We start from the raw sequence: 26,517 nt of genomic DNA, 5'->3' as shown, positions 1-26,517 counted from the left end.
AATGATCTACCGCCTCATCTCCGGTGGTGAGAAGCTCCCCCTGGGTTCTCCTGCTCTGTCTTCATTAGCCTCCATCAGCTACTCTGACTGCAGGCTCCTCTGACCACAGGATTTTCCAGGCAAGAATACTCAAGTGGGTTACCACATTCCTCTCCAGGGAATCTTCCCAACCCAGGGATCGGATGCATATCTCCTGCATTGCAGGCAGCTTCTTTACCACTGAGCCACCAGGGAAGTCCATGTATGTATATATACATGTGAGCATATATCTATTGCTCATACAGATGTATATATGCACGTGTGTATACATCTGTATCTATATCTGTATTTCCAGGTGGTTTCACTTCTCTGTTTGAACCCTGACTGATATATCCTAGATGGGCTACTTCTCGGATCTTCTCTTACAGGGATCTCTCTCTCTTTCCTTGTCTTTTGCTTTGACATTTTCACTTGATTTTCTTACAGTCATTAATAGCACCTCAGTGGCTTAGGCGCCATGGCCAAGCCATGTATGGATGAACATGACAATGATAAATGATATGCCATTGCAGCTTCTATTTACTGCTTGCTTATTTGTCAAGCCCTATGCCAGCATCTTTATATGCATTCTTTTATTTAATCCTCACAATCCAATGGGAGCAGGGTTTTTAAAATACTTATCTTGTAAATGAATAAATTGAGGCTCAGGGAAGCTGAGTGACTCACTTAAGATCATAAATAAGAGTCTGTGTCACTTAAACACAAAGCACTTAACCACCATGTACTGCCTCCCACTGTAAGTGATCCATCCAGGAAACAAGTCTGGAGCAAAACACACATTTATAGGAAATTTTACCCCATGTTCTTCCAGAAACACTAAAGCACCTTAAAAGGAAAACATAATGTGAGGTAGGATAATTAGAGATAAAAACAGAACAGAGACTTTAGAAAAGAAGATGGTCCCAGGCACCTGTGGGTAGTTGAATTTAGGTCTATACAGGAGATTAAACTTATTAGCATGAATTTCTATGCAAAACCTTTCCCCCAAACTAGGCAACCAAAGAATGAATCAATTTTAAGGCATACTGTCACGTCTTCTTTTAGACCTTGTGAACAATTTATTCTCATTACTGCCAGAAAACAACAAGTGAGGCATGGAAAGACTAGGAGGCTTGTCATATATTTAGGAATTAGAAATGCTCTTATATAAAAACAAAGCAACAACTTGAGTCTTTTATCATATTGCTGAAAGCCATGCTTGGGTCATTAAACTCATCTTGTCTCTGCTTTATCACTTAAATAAATGAGGTAGAATTACTAATTAGGCTTACAATGTTACCATAAAGAAAGTTAGGTTCTAAGAAATGAGTTTCCTAAGTCCAGATTGATAAGAATACTATTTCACAGTTTTGACCTGCCAGCTATCCACAACTCCATTTGCTTCCAGCTTGAGGCGAAAAAGAAAATGAAGTCATCTTGGTGGAACATTGTAGAAAATCTCTATCCATCTATGTGTTTATCTCATACTCATTCATTCAACATATATTTATTGATCACTACTCCATGCCATGGACCGTTTTAGGCATTGGGGATACAGCAGTGAATAAAACAGACAAAAATTCCAACCTGAATAAAGCTCACACTCTACTCAAGCCTAAATCTGAATTTGCAAGGACCTCTTTGTTATGAGTATGACTAACATATGAACAAGGCCAATCTTCCAATAATAATAATGTGCATATAGGGTTTTACAGTTTATACAAAGCACTTTCATGAAACTATAGCTTTTATTTCTCAAAAGAAACTTGGGGAGTTTTCAAAAAAAAGATAGACCATTTAAATGAAGAGACAAACAATAATATGTTACCAAATGAAAAATATACAAAGTGCATGAACGGATATTTCTTTATAAGGAAAAAAAAAAGAGTCCAATGGCTAACAAATATGAAAAAATATTCAACTTCCTTAGTGTTCAAATATATGCAATTTGTAGCTGAAAGGTAACAATTTTTACCCAAAAAAGCAGCAAAAATCAAAGAAAATAAAAGATTGTGCCCAGAGTTGGTCAGGAACAATGAGGCGGTAACCATATATGCAGAGAAGCCTTAAATTCATATATTCTTTGATGTAGTGATTCTGCTGTTAGTAATTCAGCCAATAGAAGTAATCAGAAATTTGGATTTAAAACAAAAAAAAGAGAGAGAGAGAGAAAGACTTAAAAACTGTAAAAGTATCCAAGTTATAACTAACATAAAGAAATTATACAGACAGCCTTCTCTGGAGACACTGCCTCACATGGTCAGACAGCCATCGCTGCTTAATACTGCTTTGCAATGTGACATCTAAGGGGTTTTTTTACATAAAAACCACAGGAACAACTGCACCCCAGTGACACGGCAATCACAAACTAAATGTGTAGAAGAGGATTCGTAAACAGGATCGAAACTACAATTGACAAAACAAACTGGAATTCTGAAACTGCTGTTGATTCTTCTAAGCTTTTTTTCATTTTCTCAAATCATAAAAGTCATTTCTTTGATACTTCTCTGCTAGTTGAGAAATCTCTTATCACTTTGTATGTGATAATGATAAAGCTATTGCTGTGTTGGGCTTAAGTTGCTCAGTCGTGTCCAACTCTTTGTGACTCCACAGGCTCCTCTGTCCCTGAGGATTCTCTAGGTAAGAATACTGGAGTGGATTGCCATTGCCCTCCTCCAGGGCATCTCCCCAACCCAGGGATTGACTCTAGGTCTCCGCATTGCAGGCAGATTCTTTACCATCTGCGCTACCAAGGAAGCCCGATAAAGCTATTAATGTGCTTTGTTTTACCTATGCCACACATCATGTGAAAGGAATTATCTCCTCCTCCAACAAGCCCCAGAGCTTGGTACTGTGGTTAGCACATCTACATTAGTGTGTTTGAGAGGAAACTGAGACCTGAAGAGGTGAATAACTCATCCAAGGTCATGTAGCTAGTATCTGAGATTTGAATCTAGTGACCCAGTTCTGCTGTGAATCTCATGACCCTTAACTATTGCCACACACCCTTACCTTTTACCTTATAGTAAATATGAAGAGATATGTTTCAATCTGTCCAGTTAGGTTCTAAGCTCATAAGGGGAACACATTTCTCACTCAGCTTTGAGTATGATGTCTTACACCCAGATGGCACTCAATAAATGCTTGGGTCATAAATGAACAAAGCTGCGGTTGTTTTGAAGTCATTTCTACTTCATTCAATTTTCAGTCTTTCTCCAAGTTGTCAGGAGACTTTTATGTCCCCCAGGGAAAAATATCTTAAATCAATTCTTTTTCCCCCATTTTCTTTGCCATTACCTTGTTCGAAGCCTTATTTACTCAAGCCAGACTCCACCAATAGCCTTTTGACTGTTCTCCCAGACTCCAACCCAACCTGTACACTCATGACCCTAAAATGCTATTTAATCAAGGTGTGCCAACTGATGAGCCCAGATGCAAGATTGAAACTCTGAGATCCCAGGGTGACCATGTGTGGGCAGAGCTCCTAAGCTAAAGCATCCTCCCAAGTGAAGCAGTCCTGGTGTAGGCTCAGGCTGAGGATTTTGTCTGGATGTGAGACTTTCAGTGCTACTGGAAAACTGGCAAGGTTCTGGGCAAACCAGGACAAGTTGACTTTGCTATATTCTCCTTCCACTCTCTAAATCCCCTTCTCTTTACTGCAACGTACTCTACAAATAACCATTTTCTACTTATGCCATGTAAAAATAGGGAGGCACAGATTTAGATCAATTCAGATCCTCACACAAAGACATTCAATAGCTCGTGCTGCCTAAGAGAAAATCTGCTGGACTTAAACTACCACTCAAAGCCCTTGGCAGTTTGGCCAGGACTAATCTTGTCTCCAGCTGCTTGCCCTCTTGACCCCTCTCTGCCCAGCCTCTTCTGTCTCTTGATTGCCTATTGAATTATCTTTTCCATTTTCCCTCATTTCTCCCAGACTTCTTCATCTGGAGGGCTTTACTGCCCCCTGTCTACTCATCCAGATCCTCCCCACAAGGATTCAGTTAGTTCTATGCCCTTTCCCGAGCCCATCTCAATCTTCTGTTCTCAACTCAGGACAATTAAGTGCACGAGGCCCTGCCCTCTTCTTGAACTGATGTGTTGACAGGTTATAACTTTCCCCTTCCAAGAGTTCCCTTATCCTTTCCCATGTTTATATCTTGTCTATCCAACCAGAATGCAGCTTTAGATGGCAGATGTTACACCTTATATTTATGTCCCCCACAGTGTTTAGAAATGCCATTTCTTATATTGAGTGAGCATATAATACATGCATGTTTATAGATAACTGGTCAATACTGCCTTTCTCTCCCACCTCCACTGCATAAAGAATTCAGCAACCCTGCTACACAGATGAATGCTCCAATTTTGTGTGTGTGACTAAACTGCCTTCTCATTTTTCTGCCTCCAGACTGTTAGCTTTTCTTAAATGCCTGGTAGGAGAATAGAACCAAGAGTGTAGTATAAACATTTCCTTCCCTGGTGACCAAAAAAAAAAAAAAAAAAAGGACAGAATCACATTGGAGGTGGGGTTGGGAAGGGAGACAGGAAGAAAATATTATTACAGAAATGTAAAGAAACAACCTTTAAGAAATTTTGACGAGGTGAAGAGGACTCCAAATATAGGAAAAGAGAGAAAAGGTAGAGGGGGGGAAAAGGGCTTCACAGAAAAGAAAAAAATAAAATGAGCTGTTTGTGTTAGCGTATGGCCAGAGAACGTGCAGAGAAGCCTGGCACAAGCACCAAGCTCTGCCTGGAGGCGCCGCTCCTGTGACCCCCTCCAGAGGCCCGCCCTCGGTGGGCACCATGCAGATGATGGGACTTGTGTCCATGCCTGGGGGTGCCCAGATGCCTGGTCAGCATGCAGCCCCAATTACAGGACCCAAGGCAGGCACAGGGAACTGATGGAAAATTTCCTTCAGGCAACATAATCTCGGCATAAAAAACAATATTGATCCATTTGCCTTCCAGCCAAAGAGAAATCAAGTTAGACAAAGGAAATTAGGCAGTAGGTTTCATGTGACTCCAACTGCAGCTGGAAAATAAACCTAACGCACCCTGACTCTCCTTCCCCAGCTCGCTCTGCTTTGCACTGGCCACTCTTCTGGGAGGGCTCAGAGTTTCCGCAGGCGCAGGAAACCTTTTAAATGGAAAACGTCAACTGTCCTCTGGTGTTCAGAGAATCCCCCAGCCACCAGGACGTGCTGGGAAGTGCGATCCCGGAGCACTGGCAGATTTACAGGGACCTATGTCACTCGCTGGCCAAGCGCACACTTGTCACTGAGGACATTACATGCAATCTGCTTCTCTACAGCTCAGCGAAGAAGCTGTGATCTTGAAGTCTGGGGCGGCCTGCTCTTCATGAACCTATATATACACATGTGTGTATATATATATATGAATATAAATTTAATCTCAGTTTATATGTGATGAGAGTGGGGAAATCAGGACCAACATGTATGTTTGCATAAAGTATGTGAGGCTATAACCAGAGTCCCTGATGAATAGGAAACAGTTATATGTCTACGTGCGTGTGTCCTGGGCCAATGCTAAGAGTCTGTATTTCAAGGATGAGGGCTGAAGTTAGAGTAGCAAAATAGGTACAGGGCCAGGTCTCAAGGTGGATATTTGCTGTGTCATCTCAAGGGACGGGAAATGATCCTGAGCCCAAATTGTCTAACTCCACTTCCTCCCACCCACACGCCAGCTCCACATTCTGTCCCACTTTGCTAGTGAGGGCTGATCCCTGGAATGTCACACTTGCTGTTCAGAAAACAGTAACTGCAGCAAAAAAAGCAAAAGCCACCACCTCTCCACTAGCCTTGCCCCTGCTCCCCCTACCCCCGAGTAAAGAGTGGGATTATGTCTTACTTTTGTCTTCAGCTGCCTAATGTGGTCTTTGACACATGACTCATTGGAAAAGACGCCGATGCTGGGAAAGATTGAGGGCAGGAGGGGAAGGAAGTAGCAGAGGATGAGATGGTTGGGTGGCATTACCAACTCAATGGACATGAGTTTGAGCACACTCTGGGAAACAGTGAAGGACAGGGAAGCCTGGCGTGCTGCAGTCTATGGGGGTCATAAGGAGTCAGACAGGACTTAGCTACTGAACAACAAAGAGGTCCAATATACCATTCTTAATGACTGAGTAAATGAATGTGGGATGAGATAAAATGCGCTACAGACAAATGGAAAGTTCTGCATTTACTTACAAAGAATCATGCAATATTATATATTTCTACTGGCAAAAATCTGACAGCATTTGATATAAAACAAATGGATGTCCTATAGAAACTCCCCCAGTGTACCAAGGATGGATACAGTGTCTGAAATAGTGACATCCACCAGCATTGGCAAATATATAATCAATCATGCTATATTCATAAAATAGAATATGATACAGCAGTGGAAATGCGTGAAGCACCTACACATTTCAACACAGATGAGTGCCCTAAACATAACACTGAGAAAGCGGCACAGTGATATATGTGGTACGATTCATATCAAGCCAAAAATACACGGAATACATATCTTGTGTATATACTGTGTTTGGGGATGCACATACTTATTGCACAAATAGAAAGAAATGCATGGAAGCAATAAACATCAAATCCAGGATTCAAGGTGTTTACTGGGGGAGGGGAGAGATGGGTTTGGGAAGGTTGATACGCAAGTTTCATTGCATTGTTCTTTGTACCTTTTGTTTATGTTCAATATTGCTTCTTCGAAGGATTATGGACATTGTAAATTACTATCTGCTCAAGTGGACTTAAGAATGTGATACCAAAAACAACCATTCAGTATAATCCTATCATCTTAGCATAAATATTAATACCAGAGAAGGCCCTACACAAGTTTCTATATTATTGACTGAATGAATGTGATAAGATATTAAAACTCCATATAATTGCACATATTTCACATTTTTTAATCTACAAACAGCATTTTCATAAGGTATTGGATCAGCCAAAAGATTAGTTTGGCTTTTACTGTAGAATGTTATGGAAAAAATCGAATGAACCTTTTGGCCACCCCAATATATCCTAGAAAAATGTCATAAAGGTAATGAAGAGTTCTTTACTTAGTTATAAAATCAGTCATCTTCACAAGCTCCTGCTCTGGTGGTATTACTAGCAGAGTCAGATCCAGTTCTGGGACTTGCATATTTGTAGGATATGGACAGATGTCTGTCAAGAGAAGAGTGAGCAGAGGTGTGCCGAGGATGTTGGGATTCTGCTAATTATGGTCCTCAGGATCCACAGAGGGATCTGAGGATGCTTATCTGGTGATGGGATGACTGATTGGAGCCAATGTCTTTCTTCAAATGTTTGACTGAATAAATGAATGAATGGACTATTACCTGAGAGTGTAGACACATTCCTTGTAGCTTCAGAGGCCAAACATGTTAGGAGCTAGAAGGAGGTAATTTTTAATGCAACCAAAGTAAGAACATCCTAACAAAACCATCCCAGGAAAGACTAAGCAGTTTGATTAGGTAGTAAGTCCCCTAAAATGAGTAATAATCAAATGGGGCTATAAAGAACTCTGGGGAGTTAATTGGATTTTGAGTTCCAGTCTTCTCATACACTATGAGAATCTGTGCTGCTCAAACCTAAGCATCAGAAGACCCTGGAGGGCTTGTGAAAACACAGGTTGCTGGGCTCCACATGCAGTTTCTGAGACAGTAGGCGCAGGAGGTACCTGAGAATCTGCATTTCTAATAAATTCCCAGATGATTCTGATGCTGCTGGTCCAGGGACCACACTTTGAGGATCCCAGCTCTTAAAAAAAAAAAAGTTAAATCAGCTTACATTAAGGTTTGTGTGCGTGTGTGTGTGTGTGTGTGTGTGTGGTGGTGGTGGTGGTGGTGGGGTGGTGGTGTTGAGTTTTGTTCAGGTCATTAAAAAAGACTGCCTTCCTAAATGACTCACTGCCTCCAAATAGACTTCCCCTGCGATCATCTTCCACAGAGAACAATGCATTGTTACTGACGCTTTCTCTAAAGATCTTTGTAGGAAGCTATGGCTCTTTGCTGTGCTTTAAGAACACAAGGACCCCTGGGATTCTTTGCAGGTACTGATATTAAATTTCCTTCCATCCATTTTCACTCTGTCTCCTGACCCCTCCATAACCAAGGAGCCATGTTTTTAAGATAACTAACCAGAATTAGGGGTGAGTCTGTGACCAAAACACAGAATCATTTAACCCACAGAAGAATCCAATCTGGCTTAAGCCACATTCATGGCCAGGCTAGGTCTGGCAATGCTACTGGCCCCTGACTCTGGAATGTATCCTTGTCAAGCACTGCCTTGGGGAAGGAGAAGACAGAAGTGCCAGGGATCTTTCTGTTTTTTCCAACTCAGATGGGAAAATGTAAAACCTGGATCTTGAACCTGTTTCAGAAACAGATAAACAAGTCCCAACCAAAAATTTAAAGTCACATTTGTTCACTGGTCCAAGACAATTAATATCTGGTTTAGTCAATTAGCAAATAACTACTGAACTTCTATGTATTCTTGGCACTGTTTTGGTACCTAGGGATATAGCTGTAAATAAGACAGGCAAATGCCAAAGACAGAAAAATGTATGATATATGTGTGGCAGGAAGAAAAATAGAGCAGGTGCTTAGTTAGAAAAGACTATGCTTTTCATACAACCACCTCCCCTTGGTGCTTATTTTTTGCCCAAATCCTAATGCTTAAAATAAACTGTGCTTACTCTGGCAAAGGCAAACCATCAGTGATAGAATGGGTTACTGTGATCTGTTTCTAAGCTGCTTTTCTTTTATAATTTGAAAAAAATTGCAGTTATTAGTAGTGAAGTCCTTGGAAATCATTTCTAGTCCACTTGAAATGTTCAGTTGCATAAGAACATGTTTAAATAAACAACCTGGAATAAATAGTGGAGAAAATTTTATCCATATGTAATCAGCAAGCTAATTTTTCTCACACATAGTCCAAAACTTTTTTAAAAACAAATATCTTCTGAAGGTCACAGAGTGGATCTTAGTGGTTTGTTGAAATGGTTTCACTGCAAGCAATCTCTTAAAGGAGTCAGCTCTAGGGGCCCACGAGTACGATTTAATCAGGTTTTCTTAGCCAAAAGAATCTATCTAAGCGTCTTCATTTTAGTCCTTTTCGCTGCAAGTTGCAGGTGTGTAAGAAACACAAGAGATTGAGTTTTCACATGATTTTAGTATAATTTCATATAATTTTAGTACTGTGTGGTCTGCTTTTGAATCACAATCATAGTTAACAATAGCTCCCACTTATTTAATCAATTGACCATCTACTGCCACTGACTACCTACAACTACTGAGCACCTCCTGCATGCCAGGCACTACATTAATTATGTACAGAGCATTTAATTATGAACAGTAATTATGTACAGAGCATTTCAAATAGTTTGTTTTTTATTTGATTTATTATACCAAGTATTTTATGTACACTACCTTAAACACAGCAATGCTATGAGATTAGACATCATCATCATCCCTATTTTACAAATAAAGAGACTGAAATTCAGAAAAACTAAATAACATTCCCAAGGTCATGCCCAGTGAGTATGTGGCAGACAGAGAAGGAACCACCAAGGCTTTCTCTTTACAACCTTGTTCTGCTCCTGCCCCAGCAGGTAGGCTAGATTTTGTGTGGATTAGCAAAAGTCATTTATTCCTCAAGATACTTTGCTATCATTTGCCAGAGAATTGTCATAATTGCTCTATAAATCTATGGTAAATCTACTACGTGGTGGGTGCTTGGATCGCTGTGCAAAAGCAGAGGCTGGACAACCTTCACCGGATGCCACGCTGCCACCAGGAACGTCTGCAAGGCAACCTGGTGAAAAATCATGGCGTAAATCATCCGCGTTTCCCATCACCCATCTGGTACAAGGCTTGGCTCTCTCTTCCCTCCTCCCACAGGATGTGTGCTGCGATAGTGTGGGTTTGGGGACTAGAGGAGGCGTGAGTTATAAACAGTCTTAGAAACAGGCATTAAAAGCAGAGCCTTCAGGCTGACCAGCATTTACAAGCAGAGACACGGTAGCTATGTTTGTGTGTCTGTGAATGTGTGCTAGTATGAGGGCGTGCTGACACTCCTTTTGAGAAGGAAGATCATAGTGTACAAATTAGTTAAATGGTACACAACGTGCAACTTCTAGGGGAAATGCCCAGTAGCTTCCATGAAATAGTCACTGACAACACAGCTATAATAATCAACCACAGTCACCACCATTTACCAAAGGGCACCTTACTCCCTATGTCTTGTTTTTCCCCAAGTTCCACAATCCCCACTGCCCAAGGATGAAACCATCATTCTTATTCTGCTTTCTTTCACAGACAAGGCCCTCTCTAGATCCAGGAGGGCACTTTCATAAGCTGCAAGTCATTACTCTTCTCTGAATATAGTCAAATTCATTTATCTCTATCTTCAGTGAGAAAAGGAAGGAAATTAGGCAGGAAAGACAGCACAATGCCTTCAAGAATGGCATACTCAAGGTCAAAACCTGCAATAATTGAGTTAAAAAAATAATACACACAAATAACTGTGAGCAAAGTATGCCTGCTTTGCAAAGCACAGTCCAGCGTAGAAGTCTTCAAGAAATGTTCCGGTGTACACAATGTGTTAACTGTGTGTCTGTGTGCTTGAGATTCTGTGAGATACCCTGCAGCTCATAAATACTGAAAAGGGACAGTTGCCATAGTAACTAAGTGCTATTTAATGAATACAGAAGAACGGAAGCTCATAGGATAGTCTTAAATTGCCAGAACGTGAGTTACTGCTACTGCTATGGGCTTGCAAGTAACTTACATGCCATCTTCACTAATAAGGTTTTTAACAAGTTGGCCCATTTGACTGGTCTCTGTCTTCACCACATAATACTGGAAGATTTTGTCTTGACATCACATGAAAATCACACTCTGGATTTCATCCTCCTGATTCTAAGTTCCAAGATATCCTGCAGAAACGGGCCAAACATTTAGATTGGCAATGTGTCCTTAAATTTGAAGCTCTGACTCAAATTGTGACGTGTTAGGACACATACCTCTGTCACAGCAATAGACCCTGGCTCTGGGGGCCGTCACGCTGCATACAGCAGACTCTTTTTTACTTCCAAAAAAGGTGAATGCTCCATATGCACAAAATGCAGTTTGTTTTGATTGTGCGATGACACAGAAGAGCTATTGGACTTGATTTTTGCAGAAATTTTTACCGGCTAGCAACATCTTAGGTAATCTTTCATCAGGATGTCCAAACCTTCTCTACAGACTCCCACGGCCAATCCTGTCTCACCATCCATCACCACATGTCAGATTCCTCACTCTGGAATCATCTGGCTTTTTACAAGTTTAAAATAAAAAAAAAAAAGCTTGGTGTACTGCTTTTCTTTTTCATCTCCCTCAGTCACTTTAATGCAACCCATTTTTAAGGTTACAGAGTGTGTTGCAAGCATGCTTACCTCACATGCCATTAAAAAGCAATGAGAATTTAAAAAAAAAAAAAAAAAGAAAGGAAAACATCTATGTACCATGAAGCCAAAAATCATTAGCAAGTGCATCCATCCTCCAGGGGCTGGCTTGCTCTTGCATAACCAGCAGCTAGATTGGCCTCATTGGGGCCCCTAGCTCAGGGTGGGCTGTGCGCTCCCCCTTCAGGCTCTTGGGTGAAATGCACATTGCTTTCATTTGGCATAGGTGGGCGATTGCTTTTGCTAAAACCTTTCGGGAAATTTGGAAGGAAAATTCTGTCTAATCTCTAATGATGTGGTTAGACAGAAAGCGTTCACATCACCAGCCTTCAGATAATAATAAAATCATGTAAAATAAAAAGGGATATGTTGACAAAAACCTATAGATATATCTATTTGTTCATTTAATTAAATAATGCTTCCCCACTAGACGAGCTCTATTTAAAACTGCCTTTATCTGTAATAAACAAAAGTAAAACTGGAAGACAGGAAGCCCACGGCCTCCTCATCCTTCTGCTCCTTTATACATCTTGAACCTGTTCTTTCTGCCTTGTAACTCCAAACCTTAACTGCCCCCACCCAGACAGACCCTCCTATCCATGCCTTTGTTTATCTGACCTCCATGTTTAGCCTTGACTCTCAAGTCAGGGCTTCCCTTGTGGCTCAGATGGTAAAGAATCTGCCTGCCACACAGGAGACTAGAGTTCAATCCCTAGTTCAGGAAGATCAGGTCGAAAAGGAAATGGCAACCCATTCCAGTATTCTTGCCTGGAGAACTGGCCTGGCAGGCTACAGTCCATGGGGTCACAAAGAGTTGGACTTGACTGAGTGACTAACACACACTCAGGATTAGAAGTCTCACTTTCTCTCCTCTCTTAATGGTGGGCCTATACGTCTTTTGCCAATGACTGCACTAATACAAGAAGGATCCTTCTTCCTCTGAACTTCAGTGGTGCCTTGTTTTTGCCTAGCATGTGATATTCTTAACACATTCCTAGACTGTCAGCTTCCCAAAGGCAGGGCCGGGCTCTTGGATAACTTTGACTCTCATGCCTGTCTCTCAGCGCTGCTCCTTGCTGAGTGAACGAGTGAATGAACCAGGAAGATAGCTCTCTGTTAACTGCATTTTCTTTTCCTATTATAAGAGTTGCTTAAAAAGCTAACTGCTTCCCAACCTCAAAATAAAGGGGACACGAGGAAAAGAAGACCTCTAAACCAGTTCTTTCTCCGTTGCTCAGAAAATCCTTTATTCATCTTCATTCATTCATTCTTTCAACAATTATTTATTGATAACTTGCAGTAAGTTAAAAGTGTGAGGAAATAATGTTCTCCTCACTTTTCCTCTCATTTTAATCTTTGCTGAAGAAAATCTTTCCCATTTTCCTCATCAACCCTGGGATCCAATGGGGTCTCCTAAATTGCAGGCAGATTGTTTACCGTCTAGCCACCAGGGAAGCCCCTCAAAGACAAGAGAAAAATGAAAACACTCGGAGTGTTGACTGTCCTTTCTAATTCCTAGGCATGTGGACAGCCATTGGCAGGCCAGTCCCTGTGGATCTTCTCCTTAACCCTTCCCCTGGATATCCGTCTCCTGTTGGTACCAGCCTTAGGAGTCTCCTTGGCTCTCATAATGTCTGAGAACGAAGCCAGCTCAGGTGTAAAGCATTGTCTTCCTTAGACAACTGGACAAAGAAAAACGACCTGAACTCAAGGTTGTGAATAATTCGCTTCCTTTACTTACACATTTATTGTTGCTTGGAAGATATTTATAGGCTGTGATTATGCCTCTTTGAGTCACGTTTTTAGACTATATAAATTTAGACCACTCTCTCACCAGTGTTAGCTACTGATTTCTATAACATTCTTTGTCCTTCCTTTCCTATTCACTTGTTTCAGAATAATAGCCTATAATGATCCAGATGTTAAGTTCTTATTCTTTTTAAAGATCTATGTATTACTTGCTTAATTTCCCTAATTTCTAGCCTAAAAGAACTAACTTAAGGTCAAGCCAAAAAGCCTGTGCTTTTAAGTTTTTCTCTACCACTTTTTTACCAGTTCTCTAGTATTTCTTATATAATACCTGTCCTTCACTTTAGAACAGTAATGACAACAGAAAATTAAATATTTGCATTTTTATATATGTGTCTTTTGGGGAAAGGTTACATATTGGCCTTTGATTACTAGTTCTGAGTCTTCTCTCTTGATGTCTGCTTATTGTATATAACTAAGGGCTAAGCATAATGAAAACCAGTACAGCCTGAAAGCCTGCTATGTAGGTCTGGTCCTAGGTCATCAATGCTAAGCTGCAGGACCCAGGCTTATCATTTAAGGTCTCTGAATGTCCACTCTCTCATCTGTAATGAGATATTAATAATGATTATTATGCCTACTTCAGATGGCTTTTTTAAGAATCACATAAGAAATGTGAAAATGTTTTATAACCTAAGAAAGTGTTACACAAAAATAAGATATGTATTACTATGGTCATTTTCCATTTATCTAGTTTGGCTGGTGTCATTCTTTGCGATACTTTTTTATTTTTAGGTGTTCTCAGCTATTTTGCCTGCGGTGACCAGGGAGGCAGAGGAACTATTGGGTTCTATTTCTCTGACTCTCAGAGTCTTTAAAAAAAAAAAAAAACTTTTCTTATTTTAATGTCCTTTTGAAACACAGAGAAATGATATCTTTACTTGGCAGGATGTACTGAAATGATCTAGCTCTCTTTGGATTTCTTTGACTTATATCTTACTTCTCCAACCCTTTAAGAATTTTCTCTAATCCACAGTCAGAATTTTTTGCACTATCATTATTCATCTTTTTCAATGTGAAAACTGCACAATGTGAGAAATGGGGTCGAATAGGTGGTTGAAGAGACTCCATGAATAATGAATCTGGAAGAATACAGGCATACCTTGGAGAGAGGGCAGGTTTGGTTCCAGAGCACTGGAATAAAGCGATTATCACAATGAAGCAAGTCACATGAATTTTTTGGTTTCCCAGGGCAAATAAAAGTCATGATCACCCTGTCCTGTAGTCTATTAAGTATGCAATAGCATTATGTCTAAAGAAACACTGTGTATGCCTTAATGAAAAAATTATTTTATTGCTAAAAAAGGCTAGCCATCATCTGAGCCTTCAGCAAAGTCCTAATCTTTTGGCTGATGAAGGGTCTTGCTTGGGTGTTGATGGCTGCAGGCTGATCAGGATGGTGGTTGCTGAAGGCTTCGGCAGCAGTGGCAATTTCCTTTTTATTATTATTTATTTATTTTTGGTTGTGTTGGATCTTCACTGCTCTGTGCAAGCTTTCTCTAGGCAAGTGAGCTTCTTCTTGTGGCGGCTTCTCTTGTTGCGGAACATGGGCTCTAGGGCGTGCAGGCTTCAGCAGCTGTGGTGCATGGGCTTAGCTGCCCCAAGGCATGTGGTATCTTCCCTGACCAGGTATGGAACGTGTCCCCTGCATTGGATTCTTAATCACTGGACCCCAAGAGAAGTCTGGAAATTGTCTTAAAATGAGGCAACAATAAAGTCTGCTGCAATGATTGGCTCTTCCTTTCATGAAAAAAAAAATGTCTCTGCAGCATGCAATACTGTTTGATTACATTTTACGTACAGCAGAACTTTTTTCAAAATTGAAGTCGATCCTCTCAAACCTGGCCTCTGCTTTATCAACTAAGCTTACAGAATATTGTAAATCCTTTGCTGTCATTTCAACACCTTCATAGTAACTTCACCTCAAGAAACCACTCTCTTTGCTTGCTCATGAGAAACTACTTTCCATCCATGAAATTTTATCATGAGATTCCAGCAATTAATTCATAACCTCAGGCTTCTAATTCGAGTTCTCTTGCTGTTTCCACCACATGTACAGTTACTTTCTCCTCTGAAGTCTTGATTCCCTCAAAGTCATCCATGAGGGCTGGAATCAACTTCTTCCCAACGCTTGTGAATGTTGATATTTTGACCACTTCCCATGAATCACAAATGTTCTTAACAGCATCTAGAATGGTGAATCCTTTCCAAGAGGTTTTCATCCGACTTTCCGGATCCATCAGAGGAATCACTATCTAGGGCAACTGTAGTCTCCCCAAATGTATTGCTTAAACAATAAGACTTGAAAGTTAGAATTATTCCTGATCCACGGGCTGCAGAATGGATGTTGGATTAGCAGGCATGAAAACAACATGAGTCTCCATCAGAGGTTTTGGGTCACCAGGTACAGTCATATTTCAAAAGGACTTTTTTTTTTCCTGAGAAGCAGGTCTCATGAGCAGACTTAAAATACTCAGCAAACAGATGTACTGTCATCCAGACTTTGTTGGTCCATTTATAGAGTAAAAGCAGAGTAGGTTTAGCATAATTTTTAAGGGCCCTAAGATTTTCAGAATGGTAAATGAGCACTGGCTTTTACTTAAAGTCACCAACTGCATTAGCCCCTAACAAAAGAGTCAGCCTGTCCTTTGTAGCTTTGAAGTCAGGCATTGACTTCTCACTAGCTATGAAAGTCCTAGGCGGTATCTTCTGATATTAGGAATATATCATGCATTTTCGTTTACACTGACAATCTGTTGTGGGGTGTAGCCACCTTCACTGAAATATTTTTGCTAGATTCTCTGGATGACTTGCTGCAGTTTCTGCGTCAGCACTTGCTGCCTCACCTTGCAATTTTATGTGATGGAGACAACTTCTTTCCTGAAACCTCATGAACAAATCGTTGCTAACTTCAAACCATGAATATTCTTCTGCAGTTTCCTCACATCTCTCAGACTTCACAGAATTGAAGAGAGGTAAAGCTCTGGATTAGGCTTTGGTTTAAGGGACTGTTATGGCTGGTCTGATCATCTATCCAGACCACTAAAACGTTCTTCATATCAGCAACAAGGCTGTTTCACTTTCTCATCATTCATGTGTTCACTGGAGGAGCACTCTTAATTTCCTTCAGGGACTTTTTCTTTGCATTCACCACCTGGCTAGCTGTTTGATGCATGAGGCCTCTCTTTCAGCCTATCTCAGCTTTCAGCGTGCCTTCCTCACAAAGCTTAATCATTTTGAGCTTCTGATTTAAAGTGAGAGACGTGAAATTGTTCCCTTTCCTTGAACACTTAGAGGCTGCTATAGGGTTATTAACTGGCTTAATTTCAATGCTGTTGTGTTACAGGGAATGGGAGGTGCAAGAAGTGGGGGAGAGACAAGCGAACGGCCATCGAGTAGAGTAGTGAGAACACACACAGCATGTGTCAGGCTCATTGTCTTGCATGGGCTCAGTTCATCCCCAAACAATTACAACAGTTACATCAAAGATCACTGATCACCATAACTGATATAATAATAATGAAAAAGTTTAAAATATTGCAAGAATTACCAAAATACAATGCAGAGACACAAACTGAGCAAATACTGTTGGGAAAGTGGAGCCAACAGACTTGCTCCAAGCAGGTTTGCCACAATCCCTCAATCAGTTAAAAACACGGTGTCTGAAGTCCAATAAAACAGGGTCTGTTCGCATAGACTTTTGTTTACCACCATATAACACCTTTAAACAAACGTCTCTTTGGTAATAGTAGTCGGTCTTACCTATCCCCATGTACACATACACATGTGCATCGACACTCGTGCACACACACATGCAATGTTAAAGTATGTGGGCTTTTCTCTATTAGCAGCTGCAGAGTTTATGAAAAACACGACCAGGTTGCAGATGTCGTCTGCATCAACATCTTATCAGGAGAAATGAACAAAGCTTCAGCCTCCACCGAATGCTTTTCTGAGTTGGTAGAATTGGCCAAACCTGCAACACTAACATAGAATTATGGAAATTGGAAACAAAAAGGCGGAGTCTACTGGGAACGACAGGCTCAAGATGCACTCAGCTGGAAAATGTGGAGGACTAAAAGTGACATCCTTTGTGCTGGAATTTTTCTATCTGAAAGCTTGAAAAAGGCTATAATTATTTTGAGTTTTCAATGCAACTCTTTTTAAACTAAGCCTTTCCTTTTCTTCATTGCTCTGTACCTTTCCTCGCTGTGAACTCAGGCGCTTGCCAAGCACTGAATTGGGAAAGTCATATTGGTTTTATACACATATGCATTTCCACAGAAGGTAAGCAACACAACTTTTGCATCTTCTATGCCAAGGAGAACAAAAGAATGTTTGTACAGTCAGATCTGTACCCTGTGCTTATAATACCTGAGCCTGCCTAAATAAATCACCTAAGAAGAAATGGCTGATTAAGGCCAGTGAATGATTTCTTTGCAAGTTAGTGCTTTTTCTTCATGGAGAAGCCAAGTAATACAAAAACTGAGGCTTACCTAGTGGCTTTTGGGTCCCAAATCACAATGTCAGCATCTGAGCCCACAGCTATTCTTCCTTTTCTTGGATAGAGGTTAAAGATTTTTGCTGCATTTGTGCTGGTAACTGCCACAAACCGGTTTTCATCCATTTTGCCACTGTGCTATAAAACAATTCAAGAAAGAAAATACATTTCTTTTTCTGATAAATCATAAAAGACTAAAAATCTCCTATCAATAAAAGTAGACTTGTATCTCTTAGAACCAAATAGAACCACACCTAATTTTGTATACTGTGAGGCCAAACACATCTGTGAATACTGATAAATCTTAAACAATCATAGTGATAATGATGGGGATGAATGTGGTTAAATATGGAAGCCTGAAAGTAACTTTTCAAAAACCTATCAGCTTAACAAAACACCTGCTCAGATTTTTCCCATTCTTCCCAGAATCACAGAGGAAAGGGCTAAATGTCAGTAATAGTACTTCCAATTCTTTTTACTTCCACCACCTACTACATTTATGATCTGGATTATTTATGGCAGACCTAAGATTTATGGATAAGATTTATAAGATAATCATGTAGATATTATATAGAATACTACAGAATTAAAATAAGATAGGCCTATAAATCAGGTGACAACACTTTTAAAAAAAGAAAAATCAACCAAGAGGTTCAGTTTTTGCTCTACTAAAATCTACATGAACCAACAGTCATGGACAGTCTGCTGCAAGAGATTTTAATATGGATAAACTTCAATGGGATGTGATCCTTCTAAATGATTTTTTTTTAATGTTGAGAGTTTATCCCTATACACACTTATATGGCAAGAGCATCCTTACAGTCTATTTAATTATCAAAGGGTCTTTGCCTAAAAAGAAAAAAAAAAAAACTTAAGGAACCACATCCTGAAGGTAACATTCCCATAAATAAATCATCCTAAAATTTCAGAAAATAACATAGGTTCCTGTATGTTATGAAGAAATCTCCAATCACTTTAGATCCACTTATACACCTTAAGATCACAGCATCTGGTCCCATCACTTCATGGGAAATAGATGGGGAAACAGTGGAAACAGTAAGAGACTTTATTTTGGGGGGCTCCAAAATCACTGCAGATGGTGACTGCAGCCATGAAATTAAAAGACGCTTACTCCTTGGAAGGAAAGTTATGACCAACCTAGACAGCATATTCCAAAGCAGAGACATTACTTTGCTGACTAAGGTCCGTCCGTCTAGTCAAGGCTATGGTTTTTCCAGTGGTCATGTATAGATGTGAGAGTTGGACTGTGAAGAAGGCTGAGCACCGAAGAATTGATGCTTTTGAACTGTGGTGTTGGAGAAGACTCTTGAGAGTCCCTTGGACTGCAAGGAGATTCAACCAGTCCATTCTGAAGGAGATCAGCCCTGGGATTTCTTTGGAAGGAATGATGCTAAAGCTGAAACTCCAGTCCTTTGGCCACCTCATGCAAAGAGTTGACTCATTGGAAAAGACTCTGATGCTGGGAGGGATTGGGAGCAGGAGGAGAAGGGGATGACAGAGGATAAGATGGTTGGATGGCATCACCGACTTGATGGACATGGGTTTGGGTGGACTCTGGGAGTTGGTGAGGCCTGGCGTGCTGCAATTCATGGGGTCGCAAAGAGTCAGACATGACTGAGTGACTGAACTAACTAACTAATATAGTTTATATATTATAAAAATCTGCTGTAATGAAGTTACTCATTGTAGTTAACACAAGTTCAAAATGAAAGGTTGGACTGTTGTTATCAAGAAAGTCTAAGGAATGAGAAAGAGAAGGAAAGCCATATGGGATGATTAAAGTTAAGAGAGAGGTAATAGGGCATGGAGAAGACAAAGGGCAGAAGACAGGGCCAGAGAGATGCTCTGAAGACCCTTACGTGTGAATGAATTGTTTAAATATCATCCAAGAAGTAATGTAGAAAATGAAAGGGTTTTAGGGAAGAAAGTAGCATGAGTATACCCTGGTGTCTGAAACACAATGATGGTCCTGGAGTATAGGATAGATTGTAGCAAGCCAGAGAGTGGAGGCAGGGACACCAGCTGTGAGACTACCACAACGGTCCAAACAAGACGAGGGACTCCAAGTAGAATGGTAGAGATGAAGGTGGAAATAAAGAGGCATTTGGAAATAAAATTGACAAGACCTGGTTAAAAAAAAATTAGGGCTCTCAGTGAATGGCATGTGCAAGGGATTCTGGGTATAGATGTGATTATTCCTTTTCTTTTTTTCTTTTTTAAAATTTTTTTGGCTGCATCATACTGCATGTGGAATCTTAGTTCCCTGACCAGGGATTGAACCCATACCTCCTATATCAGAAGCTCAGAGTCTTAACAACTAGATCACCAAGGAAGTCCAGAGATGTGATTATTACATCACTGAAGGGAGGGGTTCTGAGAGACAGATGAGAATGGCATGACAATGGAGACCTCAGGTCCTGCCCAGCAAGTCTTCACTGTTGATCTGTACAACTGCACTCGTCAGCTGCCTGGATAGGCTCATGTGTGAACATGTAGCCATTTGATTATTCTTCATCCTCAGGTAGTGAAAGTGAAAGTGAAGTCGCTCAGTCGTGTCCGACTCTTTGCGACCCCATGGACTGTAGCCCATCAGGCTCCTCCGTCCATGGGATTTTCCAGGCAAGAGTGCTGGAGTGGATTGCCATTTCCTTAACTTTTAGACTGTGAAATTAAAAGAAAAGCTCTGTGCTTTGGATTTATGATTAATGTGAACCTCATACAGTAGCTTTTTAACCATAATATTCAAAAGTTCTTTAAAAGGGACATCTACATTTTTATACGAAAAAGGGGTACAAACGTAATAAAAACCCGTCATGTCTTTTCAATCATTCCAAGTGTTTATATCAGTGACACATGAGAAACTGGGATTCACAAACATGGAAATCAGATAGAAGGGCTATTACATTTCAAAGACTTCAAGAATAATCCTCTTGGTACCCAATATAAACTGATACTCTGATGTCTGCACCATGGCACAAAGCACCCTCTAAACTATGCAGAGAAGAAAAGTACTTTTCATTATTATCTCGGGAGATGGCATGGTGGTGGGGATGTGGCAGTATTCCCAGTGGCCACTTCTGTGAAAACAATCAAGAAGCTTCTCATGAAGGCTTCTGGAACTTTGGTCCTAAAATAGACCACATCCTCATTGAAGAATTCAGCAAAACAAACTGAATTCCATGACACTCACCACGCCTTTTTCCCATATTATCGACATCCGGTCCTCAACACCATTCACTCCATTGGGAATCTTAGTAAAATCATCCTTCCCAAGAGCTTTCTGGCAGCTGTTGAAAGTACAGTTGTCAGACCCTGTGGTGGTTAGGTCACCGCTGTAAAAGAGACACACATGAGAACCAAGGTGGGTGAGGAGATAGAAAATGTCAGGAGGAAACCACCGTACCTTTCCCTGGTCTCCTGACCCCATTCTCAACTGAAACTCAGAAAACCGCAATGGAGAATGAGCAGCTTGTCAAGGCTGGAAGGAAGTGGCAAGTGAACTCTTGTAGAGTCTATTGTGAAAAGCTCTTTGTTAGCTCAGATCCGAGTATCTGTGAATGGGGAATGTCAAAATGTCCACGAATGGTGTCTTCATCAACAAAAATGATCATAATGCGCCCCACCCCCATGCCAAAAAGCATCTGTAAATGGTCCGAATGGTCTTTCATGGGGATAACCTGCTCTGAGGGCAGGATTTTGCCTTTTACCTGTGGCCCTTCCCTAGATCACCATCTTTTGTATTTCTACCACAGGCATATCCAGTTCCTAGGTTATATCAGCATGGAAAATATTCAAGAATACTCTGTCTGATAAAAATAGGGCATACGGAAGAGACCCGGCCATAAGCAACAAGAGACAGAAAAGACAACCAAAAAAATCAAAGCCGAGAAAACTTCAGGAAAAATGATCTGATTTCGCTGTGGTCAGGAGAGGTTTTGACACCACATCATAACGTAATTAAGCCAATACTTTTTGGTCCCCAGGGCCTGTCAGGTCAAGAACAGAAGACTGGGAGGTCAATGGAAGGTCCAGATGATAGCACACACTCTCCTACACTCAAATCCTTCACATTTTGAGACTTGAAAAACATCTTAATTTGGCAAAACATTTCACAGTCATCTGCTAATTGATTACTTAGCCAACAGATTCATGAGGAAGTCAGGCGTTGAAGGGTCCGGTCGCAGGGGTGGACCCATAACATGATGGGCGGCATGGAGCCATTCTCTGTCCCAGTGGTGGGTGCCATCCGTGCCAAGACCTGCTGCGATGGGTTCTCCATAGACCACCTTCCCTGGAAAGTTGAGAGAAAGTGATCAGCACCTCCATTTGCTCTTAAGAGAGCTGATTGACAAACACCTAAGTATCAGTCTCTCTGTCCTAGCCAAACCATCATGTACCTTTGTCTCTCACCTCTCCAGTGGCTCTAGATTGAAAACTAAAATCTCCTATTTACTGAGCCTTTACTATGGCCCAGTCAATGTGCATTGCAGCTTGTGGTAGATGACTGCACCCACTCACTGATACTAGGCTTGGCCTCATGACTTCCTTTGGCCAATTAAATATGAACAGAAATGCCACGTGCTGCTTCCGGGCAGAAGCTATTAAAGCCACAATGAGTCTTGACTCTGTCATGAGACCAGTGGAAGCTGCTTCTTCCACTGGTGGTGTGTCTCAGAATGAAGAGAATATGGAGCAGGGCAGAGCCAACTGGTGATGGATGAATGAAAAGCAGATCTCTGCTGCTGTGAGCTATTGATATTTTAGGTTAATTTGTTATTGGAGCATAACCTAGGAAAAGCTGGCTGATATATATATGCCATTTTAATGGAATCTTCTCAAAAACTCTATCTGGAAAATGCTATTATTATCTCCATTAAAGGAAGAGCCTTGGGCATATATTTAGAGAAAACTATAATTGGAGAAGGCAATGGCACCCCACTCCAGTACTCTTGCCTGGAAAATCCCATGGGCGGAGGGGCCTGGTAGGCTGCAGTCCATGGGGTTGCTAAGAGTTGGACATGACTGAGGGACTTCACTTTCATTCATTGGAGAAGGAAATGGCAACCCACTCCAGCGTTCTTGCCTGGAGAATCCCAGGGGCGGGGGAGCCTGGTGGGCTGCTGTCTGTGGGGTCACACAGAGTCGGACACAACTGAAGCGACTTAGCATAACTGAGAAGGATACATGCACTCCAATATTCACTGCAGTGATATTAACGACAGCCGAAGCATAGCAGCAATAGAAATGTCCACCAACAAACGGAAGAAGAAAGAAGATGTGGTACATACATACAATGGAACATTACTCAGCCATAGGAAAGAAGGACATAACGCCACTAGTAGCAACATGGATGGACCTGGAGATGATCACACTAAGTGCAGTCAACCAGACAGAGAAAGACAGATACCCTATGATATTGCTTCTGTGAGGACTCTTAAGAAAAAAGATACAAATGAACTTATTTACAAAACAGAAATAGATCCACAGACATAGAAAAATGTATGGGTTACCAAGAGAGGGATACATTAGGAGTTTAGGATTAACAAATACACACTCCCATTGGGTTAGCCAAAAGATTCATTCAGGTTTTTCCCAACATATTATGGAAAAACCCGAATGAAACTTTTGGCCAACCCAGTATACATTAAAAATACATAAACACCAAGGACCTACTGTATAACACAGGGAACTATATTTAATATTTTAAAATAACCTAGAAGGGAAAAGAATCTGAAAAAGAATATACATACATACTGTATATATGTATGCATGACTAAGTTACTTTGTCGTACACCTGGAACTAACACAACATTGTAAATCAACTATATTTCAATAAATAAATACATTTCAAAAGGCAAGACTAAGGCTTATAGGGTTAAACAACTTCTGTACAGTTAAATTACAACTCAACACAAGTGGGGGGAGGAAGTAGGATCTGAATCCAGGCATTTTGATTCCATCGATCCTAATCTCTGCACTATGCTACTCTGATGATAACGACAACATTAGAGCCCAACCACAAATAGACTGATCATCTTTCCGCACTCTTAAGGTACAAAAACCTCCTCTAAAAACTTATATGAAATAAAAGAACACTCAGATAATAAAATTGTAGCCAGAAATGCATATTTATAAAATCATGCAAATGAGACTATCAAAAGCACACAATGTTAGAAAAGTTAATAGCGCGTACTGAATTTAAATTTAAAATCAGGAGCATATCTCTGATTAGCGTTTGTCAGCACTATAATAGATTCGCTGGCATCCACCTGAAGACATCCAAGATGTCTTGAAGGAGAACACACAGAAGAGAGAGGCTGGCGCCCCAGTTACTTCACTCTGGTTAACCAGATGCGAGACCTTAGTTAAAATCCTGATATACAACTGAAATCCACCGATTTCCACAGAGAGTCCTGACAGTGGATGGCCACCAGCTGCCCGATTCGTGCTGAATTGGAACGTAGCATCCTATTATCACACAGGTCATTTCTCTCCCAAACAAGCCATTTTCCTCCAGTGAGCCTAGGAATTTGAAAAACCCTGAAAGCAAAGCTGCTTGAAGCCTAAACAACTTTGCCTCTTAACTAACCCAGTATCAAACCACAGTCAATGAAATGTATCCTCTGAGAACTTTCTGTTGTTTAGCCACTAAGTCGTGTCCAACTCTCACAACCCCATGGACTGTAGCCTGCCAGGCTCCTCTGTACATGGAATTCTCCAGGCAAAAATACTGGAGTGGGTTGCCATTCCCTTCTCCAAGGGATCTTCCTGAACCAGGGATTGAACCCAAATCCCCTGTGTCTCCTGCACTGCACTGCAAGCAGATTCTTTACTGCTGAGCCACTGGGAAAGCCCCAAACTAAGAGGTAATGCACTATTTATTGGAGAGAAAACAGGACAGACATGGTATTTTATTTGCAGGTGCAAAGAGACCTTCCTAGTCCAAGAGAACTCTTAACGGATGGTTTAGACAAGGAGAAACTCAGATACTTGATCTGCAATAACTTAACAAGTTGCCAACTCAGGATTTTTCATGGTGCTTCATCACAGAGGAAAGATTCTTATCACATGTTCTATTCAATCATTTGGCCCATCAAAGTGGTATGGGAATATAGTTCCAAAAGTTCTACAATTTTAATAGCTCTCTGGAAAAATTAAAAGTGTCAGCATTTACCAGGAGTCTGCCAGGGTTGTTTTGAAACCAGATGACAGGCAATTTCTTTGGAAGGGCTTAGCACCTTTAAAATGTGATATGCCACTTAACAAACTCTCCAATAATAGGGCTGTTTTCAATTGACTCCCCATTAAGTATCTTTAAATAATTTTAAAAAGTAAAAATTCCTAATTACTCTTCCCTGTATTTCACAATGGTTCTAAGACACTTTCACAAGACTAACCAGCAGGAAAGCAGTGAAAAGAAAACAAGGGGCCTAGGTAATTTATAAGTTGAAAAATTAAACTAGATAATTCAGCATAATGGTGGGTTCTGTTATTTGGGGGCCAAAGATAAAGTAGTAATAAAAAATATAACTTATGTAGTGCTCTCTGGAGTTTGCAGATGTAGCTTCAAGATCATATATCTTATTTGACCTTCATGGAAACCCAAACACTGGTTTGACAGATAAAGAAACACATTCAGGACTTTGCTGGCAGCCCAATAGTTAAGGCTTTGCTTTCCAGTGCAGGGGGTACAGGTTTGATCCTTGGTCAGGAAGCTAAGATCCCATATGAGTCATGGCCAAAAACCCAAAACATAAAGCAGAAGTAATATTGTAACAAATTTAATAAAGACTTTAAAAATAGACCACACAAAAACTGAAAGAAAAAAAAACTGACCCCCTGATAAGACTAATTTGTCCAAGACACAGGAGTAAGTGGTACATGAGAATTATGGAACCCTAGTATACTAATATGCCAAAGCCTTTGACTGTGTGGATCACAAGAAACTGTGGAAAATTCTGAAAGAGGTGGGAATACCAGACCACCTGACCTGCCTCTTGAGAAACCTATATGCAGGTCAGGAAGCAACAATTAGAACTGGACATGGAACAACAGACTGGTTCCAAATAGGAAAAGGAGTCCATCAAGGCTGTATATTGTCACCCTGCTTATTTAACTTCTATGCAGAGTACATCATGAGAAACACTGGGCTGGAAGAAGCAAAAGCTGGAATCAAGATTGCCGGGAGAAATATCAATAACCTCAGATATGCAGATGACACCACCCTTATGGCAGAAAGCAAAGAGGAACTAAAAAGCCTGTTGATGAAAGTGAAAGAGGAGAGTGAAAAAGTTGGCTTAAAGCTCAACATTCAGAAAACGAAGATCATGGCATCTGGTCCCATCACTTCATGGGAAATAGATGGGGAGACAGTAGAAACAGTGTCAGACTTTATTTTTGGGGGCTCCAAAATCACTGCAGATGGTGACTGCAGCTATGAAACTAAAAGACACTCCTTGGAAGAAAAGTTATGAGCAACCTAGACAGCATATTCAAAAGCAGAGACATTACTTTGCCAACAAAGGCATCTAGTCAAGGCTATGGTTTTTCCAGTGGTCATGTATGGATGTGAGAGTTGGACTGTGAAGAAGGCTGAGCGCCGAAGAATTGATGCTTTTGAACTGTGGTGTCGGAGAAGACTTTGAGAGTCCCTTGGACTGCAAGGAGATCCAACCAGTCCATTCTGAAGGAGATCAGCC

General features: G+C 40.7%; 1 protein-coding gene and 1 long non-coding RNA gene across 5 annotated transcripts in view; both read right to left on the bottom strand.

Moving 5' to 3' along the window:
* DPYS (dihydropyrimidinase) overlaps nt 1–26,517 on the bottom strand; it is a 99,401-nt gene that overhangs the window by 27,878 nt on the left and 45,006 nt on the right. For all 4 annotated transcript variants that reach the window (XM_069600399.1, XM_069600398.1, XM_069600400.1 and 1 more), the window contains exons 5-7: nt 21,953–22,109; nt 21,009–21,150; nt 17,793–17,935 (exon numbers count right to left, since the gene is read on the bottom strand). In XM_069600399.1, the coding sequence (XP_069456500.1) occupies nt 17,793–17,935; nt 21,009–21,150; nt 21,953–22,109 (442 nt within the window). The remainder of the gene's footprint in view (nt 1–17,792; nt 17,936–21,008; nt 21,151–21,952; nt 22,110–26,517) is intronic.
* Nucleotides 9,413–13,526, bottom strand: LOC138445910 (uncharacterized). The gene is made up of 3 exons (XR_011259041.1): nt 11,065–13,526; nt 10,830–10,977; nt 9,413–9,854 (listed from the first exon to the last, which is right to left on the bottom strand). It is a non-coding gene; the product is annotated as an uncharacterized lncRNA (long non-coding RNA).

This window comes from Ovis canadensis, chromosome 9, assembly GCF_042477335.2.
Source record: "Ovis canadensis isolate MfBH-ARS-UI-01 breed Bighorn chromosome 9, ARS-UI_OviCan_v2, whole genome shotgun sequence".
Taxonomy (NCBI): Eukaryota; Metazoa; Chordata; class Mammalia; order Artiodactyla; family Bovidae; genus Ovis; species Ovis canadensis.
The sequence above is the reverse complement of the archived record's forward strand: the minus strand, read 5'-3'. Positions and strand labels throughout refer to the sequence as shown.